General features: G+C 44.3%; 1 protein-coding gene across 1 annotated transcript; it reads left to right on the top strand.

The window, feature by feature from the left end:
* The first annotated feature begins 463 nt into the window (after positions 1-463).
* Positions 464-3,433, top strand: LOC123385158 (MLV-related proviral Env polyprotein-like). The gene is given in 9 exon segments (XM_045056752.1): positions 464-530; positions 780-1,192; positions 1,277-1,639; positions 1,886-2,173; positions 2,175-2,558; positions 2,561-2,584; positions 2,586-2,690; positions 2,692-3,070; positions 3,073-3,433. Coding segments are annotated over 9 exon segments (2,064 nt in total). The 3' UTR covers positions 3,114-3,433.
* The last annotated feature ends 3,661 nt before the right edge of the window (positions 3,434-7,094 follow it).

The raw sequence follows: 7,094 nt of genomic DNA, 5'->3' as shown, positions 1-7,094 counted from the left end.
GCCGAGGAAGACCTAGTTCGGGGGTCTTTCATTTGGGGGCTCGCCCGGGATAGAGACCCCCAACCCCCGGGACCACCGACCCACCATCAGGAGGTAAGCTGGCCGGCGACCATATCTGTTGTCCTTGTATGAGTGTCTCTGTCATTTGATCTGATTTTGGCGGTGGAGCCGAAGGAGCTGACGAGCTCGAACTTCGCCCCCGCAACCCTGGAAGACGTTCCACGGGTGTCTGATGTCTGGAGCCTCTAGTGGGACAGCCATTGGGGCTAGATTGTTTGGGATCTCATCCGTATTAGGTGAATACAGGGTGTTGATCGGAGACGAGGGAGCCGGACCCTCAAGGTCTCCTTCTGAGGTTTCATTTTCGGTTTGGTATCGAAGCCGCGCGGCACGTCTTGTCATTCTTTGTCTTGTTGCGTCTTTCCTTGTCCCCTGTCTAACCTTTTTAATTGCAGAAGCCGTCATGGGCCAAACTGTAACTACCCCCCTTGAGCCTCACCCTCAACCACTGGTCCGAGGTTCAGGCACGGGCCCGTAATCAGGGTGTCAAAGTCCGGAAAAAGAAATGGATTACACTGTGTGAAGCCGAATGGGTAATGATGAATGTAGGTTGGCCCCGAGAAGGAACTTTCACCATTGACAATATTTCACAGGTCGAGGAGAGAATCTTCGCCCCGGGGCCATATGGACACCCAGATCAAATCCCTTATATTACCACGTGGAGATCCCTAGCCACAGACCCCCCTCCATGGGTTCGCCCATTCCTGCCCCCTCCTAAGCATCCCAGGACAGATCCTCCCGCGCCTCTTTCGCCGCAGCCTCTTTCGCCGCAGCCTCTTTCGCCGCAACCCTCAGCCCCCCCATCTCCTCCCTCTACCCCTTTCTCCCCAAACCAGACCCCCCCAAGGCGCCTGTATTACCACCCGATCCTTCTTCCCCTTTAATTGATCTCTTAACAGAAGAGCCACCTCCCTATCCTGGGGGTCACGGGCCAACACCGCCGTCAGGCCCTAGAACCCCAACTGCCTCCCCAATTGCCAGCCGGCTGCGAGAACGACGAGAAAATCCAGCTGAGAAATCTCAAGCCCTCCCCTTAAGGGAAGGCCCAAACAACAGACCCCAGTACTGGCCATTCTCGGCCTCTGACCTGTACAATTGGAAATTGCATAACCCCCCTTTCTCCCAGGACCCAGTGGCCCTAACTAACCTAATTGAGTGACACATCAGCCAACCTGGGACGACTGCCAACAGCTCTTACAGGCTCTCCTGACGGCAGAGGAGAGACAAAGGGTCCTCCTTGAAGCCCGAAAGCAAGTTCCAGGCACATTTACGCGCCCTGCAGCTGGTCCAAGAAGAAATCCAGAGACCTCTAGCGGCAGCCTACCGAGAAAAGCTCGAAACCCCGGTTGTGCCTCACCCCTTCAAACCAGGAGACTCCGTCTGGGTTCGGAGACATCAAACCAAGAACCTCGAGCCACGGTGGAAGGGACCACATATCGTCCTCCTGACCACCCCCACAGCCTTAAAAGTAGACGGAGTTGCTGCTTGGATCCACGCCTCTCATGTAAAGGCTGCAGGGCCAACCACCAATCAGGACCCCTCAGACGACCCCAGCTCAGACGATCTATCAAGATGGAAGGTCCAACGCACCCAAAACCCTCTAAAGATAAGACTTTCTCGTGGGACCTAATAATTCTGGTGGGGGTGGTGGGGGTCTTACTAAGACTAGACGTGGGAATGGCCAATCCTAGTCCGCACCAAGTGTATAATGTAACTTAGACAATAACCAACCTTGTAACTGGAGCAAAGGCTAATGCCACCTCCATGTTGGGAACCCTGACAGACGCCTTCCCTACCATATATTTTGACTTATGTGATATAATAGGAAATACATGGAACCCTTCAGATCAGGAACCATTCCCAAGGCAACGGAGGCACCCCAGGTATAACTCTTGTTAATGCCTCCATTGCCCCTCTAAGTACCCCTGTCACCCCCGCAAGTCCCAAACGTATAGGGACAGGAAATAGGTTAATAAATTTAGTGCAGGGGACATATCTAGCTTTAAATGTCACTAACCCCAACAAAACTAAAGACTGTTGGCTCTGTCTAGTCTCCCGACCGCCCTACTATGAAGGAATTGCGGTATTGGGCAATTACAGCAACCAAACCAACCCCCCCCCCATCCTGCCTATCCGACCCACAACATAAACTAACTATATCAGAAGTGTCCGGGCAAGGTTTGTGCATAGGGACTGTTCCTAAGACCCACCAAGCTTTGTGCAACAAGACACAAAAAGGACATAAAGGGACTCACTATCTAGCAGCCCCTAACGGTACCTACTGGGCATGCAACACCGGGCTAACCCCATGCATCTCCATGGCAGTGCTCAACTGGACCTCTGATTTTTGTGTCCTGATCGAGTTATGGCCCAGAGTAACTTACCATGAGCCTGAGTATATCTATTCCCACTTCGAAAATAAGCCCCGGTTCAAGAGAGATCCAATCTCCTTGACAGTTGCCCTCATGCTGGGAGGAATCACTGTAGGGGGCATGGCCGCCGGAATAGGAACAGGGACTGCGGCCCTTCTCGAGACAGCCCAATTTAGACAACTGCAAATGGCCATGCACACGGACATTCAGGCCTTAGAGGAGTCAATTAGTGCCTTAGAAAAATCCTTGACTTCCCTTTTCTGAAGTAGTCTTACAAAACAGGCGAGGCCTAGATATTCTGTTCCTACAGGAGGGAGGGCTATGTGCAGCGTTAAAAGAAGAATGTTGTTTTTATGCAGATCACACCGGATTAGTCCGAGATAATATGGCTAAATTAAGAGAAAGACTAAAACAGCGACAACAACTATTTGACTCCCAGCAGGGATGGTTTGAAGGGTGGTTCAACAAGTCCCCCTGGTTCACTACCTTAATATCCTCCATCATGGGCCCCTTAATGATCCTCCTCCTAATTTTACTCTTCGGACCTTGCATCCTTAACCGGTTGGTGCAGTTTGTCAAAGATAGAATATCCGTCGTGCAGACTTTAGTGCTAACCCAGCAACACCAACGCCTGGGGCAATGCGACTCAGACCAACCGTATCACCCCAGCTAAATGTATGATTCCATTTAGGCTCCTAAGAAAAGGGGGAAATGAAAGACCCCTTCCCCTTGTTTTGACCCCCTGTCATAATATGCTTAGCAATAGTAACGCCATTTGCAAGACAGCACCAAGAAGTTCAGGGGTCTTATCCTAAGTCCACCGTTTAGCTGCCAAACAGGATATCTGTGGTCAGCCACCCGGCCCTAAGATAGCCACCTGGCCCTAAGATGGGAATGGAAAGTACTGACTCCACCCGATAGACCCTAGAGATGAGCCTAGTCAGCCACCCATGTTTTTCCCCCTCATTCTGGGAAATCGCCCTCAGAAAAGAAAAGAAAAACCAGCCTCATTTAACTGGACCAATAAGACCCCGTAACTATGCTTCTCGCTTCTGTAACCGCGCTTCTGCCACTCCAACCCTATAAAAAGTCTCCCCAGCCCAACAAAAGGCGCGCAAGTCTTTGCTGAGACTTGACCGCCCCGGGTACCCGTGTACGAATAAACCTCTTGCTGTTTGCATCTGACTCGTGGTCTCGGTGCTCCGTGGGCACGGGGTCTCATCGCCGAGGAAGACCTAGTTCGGGGGTCTTTCAGTTTCATGTGGGTCACATGTTTTATGGTCTACCTGTTTTTCAGTGAGGTCTTTTGTTTGTCAAATTCCTGACGGAAACCTGGGGTGGGGGTGGGTAGGTGGTATCTGTTACATTAAGAGGAATTTTGCACCTCAGGGAGTTTGCTCAAGGTTAGACTTTCCGGAAGAGAGGTTTTAAAATATGTGTTTTTCCCCCACCAGGAGAACTTCAAGCCCTAGCCTTTCTCTTTCTGCCTACTGAATCCTACCTTTCCCTATTATGTAAGTAAAACCACAGTAACCACTGACGGAGGGAAAACAAGGAGAAAATAATGGGAAAATGACTCAGACACTTAAAATATATTCCTTCTTTGAAAAAAGAGTGCTTTAGTGTTTTTTTTTTAATATTTTTTAATGTTTATTTTTTTTGAGAGAGAGAGAGAGCTTGAGCATAAACTGGGGAGGGGGCACCTGGCCTCCAGGCCTGGGTTCTGGACTATCAGCACAGAGCCTGATATGGGGCTTGAACTCATGAATGGTGAGATCATGACCTGAGCAAAAATTGGCCACTAACTGAGTGAGCCACCCAGGTGCCCTGAAAACACAGTGCTTTAAATGAGCTATAACACTGATATGAGAGACAAAGTTACTTATTCTCTCTTTACTGACTAAGGAAAAAATAGGCACTTATGAAGATTAATAGAAAATGGGGAGGGATACTCATGTTAATTCAGGTATTGGCAATTCATGAAAAATTCAGAAGTATATACAAGTATATACAATCTAAATTTTTGATTGAACTAGAGAACAGATGTGATTTAATATGGAGAAATGAATAATTATGCACACCAAGGGAAATAATTAGAATTACTTGCACACATATATAAATTAATCAGAAACTCTCTGGAGGTATAGCAGAGAAACACTAAAGATGATTGGATAGAAGTATTTTTTGACATGATCCAAGGGCACTTCACACATGCAGTAAGAATTTTACTACGTTTAATCCAAAATTGATAATTTCTGCAGTAAATTATTCATCGTATTCAAAGACATATATTAGTCCAAAGTAATTCACCGACTAACAAATAACTACTTATTCTTGATCAAGTAATTAGTTGACTAATAAGACTTAAGTACTGATTCATTTTCAAATTTTCTTTATTTCCTTAGAGAGTTTAATATATGGCAACAAAGGTGATATATGATGAGGTTTTGGGGTGATGGCAGTTCAGAGCTGACAGCCAAGAATTCTTGAAGACATCTTTGGTGCCAAAAAGTGATTTTATTAAAGCACAGGGCAGGACCCATGGGCAGGAAGAGCTGCACTGGGGTTGTGAAGAGTGACTGGTTATATACTATGGAGTTGGGGGAGGTAAAATCAAGAGGAGGTTTCTTAAAGGGATTTGCATATGCTAAAGAATACTCAGAGATTACTAGAAGCTTAGCTATCTTTAAGCTAAGGTTGTTTCCCTCTAGCAAAGCATTAACATTAAGACAGTAGGGTGTTTCTGGACTTTAGGCTATTGATAAGATTGCTCGTTTTGTAATTACACTAAGATATTTGTATACTGATGGAGACTTCTGTCAAATTAAACCATTTGTGTTTGGTCCTTTCTTTGTTCTTGGGCAGCCAGAAGTGCCTGAAGAATATCATACATATCCCACCTGTGGGGAGGAGGGGTGGTGGTGTGCTAGCTTGTGCTTGGCCTTCAGCTTGCCTTATGGTCCCTCATCAATATATACATGCATATGCCATGTAATAGTTTACAAAATATCTAACATAACCAAATGGAAGAAGAGGAGATGTTTTAAGATTCCTGGAAGACCACTATATAATACCTTTGTAGTGAATAGGTTTTATTTTCTTTAAATATTATTATTTATTATTAATAGTACTAATATTATGGAGGTGTTGGAGACAGTTAGTTAGATTCTAGTAGGTTGCCTAGAGGCCAGCAAAGATAAAGTCATGGCCAGCTGTGGGGAAAGTCAGAGGCCTGCCTTGGCTGCACTCCAAAACAAAGCCACAAGAAGATGAATCAAACCAGATAGGCCCAAATGGCTGGCAAAGTAGGCCAGAAATTTCTGATCAATTAAGGAAGAAAAGGTGCAAAACTCTGCTTACATGAGATCCCCACCTGAAGTAATGAATATGCCTATCCCTGTTAACAACTGTTTATAAAAGATAGAAACCCAATCTCCAGAGCATGCAGCACCTAGTGTCTGTGCTCCCTTGGATTTGCAACATCTCTCTCTCTCTCTCTCTCTCTCTCTCTCTCTCTCTCTCATTTCAAGTGTGTACTTTCATTATTTCATTTTCATAAACTTCCCTGATTGTGGCACTCATCCATCATGTTGTGTCTGTTCTTGACATCTTTCTTGTGACAAGACCAAGAGCCTTCAGCAACATCTTTGGGATGGGCTGGGTGGTGTCCTCATGGCCTGGGGTTTCCCAGTCCACCAGTCAATGAGGCACCATTTCATAATTTAAATATTCAGTGTTTAATTTTGTCCATTTTTTTAACTAATAGAAGTTATTTTTAGAACAGTTCCAGGTTTACAGCAAAAATTGAGACCATGATACAAAGAGTTCCTGTATACTTTCTACTTACTCTTTCTGTTATTAACAGATTACATTAGTAAATTACATTTTGTCATGATTGATGTACTACTATTGATACATTATTACTAACTGAAATCCAATTTTTTTTTAATTCTACATCACTTTTTACCTATTGTTCTTTTTTCTAAGAATTCATCCAGGGTACTACAGTACATTAATTTCCATGCCTCTTTAATCTCCTCTTGATTGTGACAACTTCTCAGACTTTCCTTGTTTTTTTTTTTTTTTATGACCTTGGCAGTATTGAGGATTACAAAGCCTCATATTGTATAGTGCTTCCCTATTTATCATATGTTTTTCTCATAATTAGCCTAAGGGTAAAGGTTTTGGGGATGAAGATAACACTAGGGAAAGTGCCAATTTTATCACATGATATCAATAGCAATTTTTACCAACATGATTTATGACTGCTGATACTGACCTTGATCATTTATCAGATTTCTCCACTGTAAAGTTATACTTTATTCATTCTGTCCCCTACTATTTCTTTTGAAAAATAAATACGAGCACCTAAAATTAAGGATTGGGAAATTATGTTCCCTTTTCTTAAGTGTGGAATATTTACATACTCTTTGGAATTCTGCACACAAAATTCATCAGTTGACAAATAGCTTTCCATGCTGTAATAATAGCTTTTTGTTACTATGTATTTTTAGTAGGCTGCTTTTATAGTTATCTAGAGGTTCCTTGAGTTCACCCACTACTTCCATTTTGAAATTCAAATTCATGAATCTGATATAGGTTGACTAATAATCATAATTTTTAGGGCTGATGTTAAAAGCATTCCCTATATACTGAAGAGAT

Source organism: Felis catus, chromosome B1 (assembly GCF_018350175.1).
Source record: "Felis catus isolate Fca126 chromosome B1, F.catus_Fca126_mat1.0, whole genome shotgun sequence".
NCBI lineage: Eukaryota > Metazoa > Chordata > Mammalia > Carnivora > Felidae > Felis > Felis catus.
Note: the sequence above shows the minus strand (reverse complement) of the source record. Positions and strands in the feature narration are given on the sequence as shown.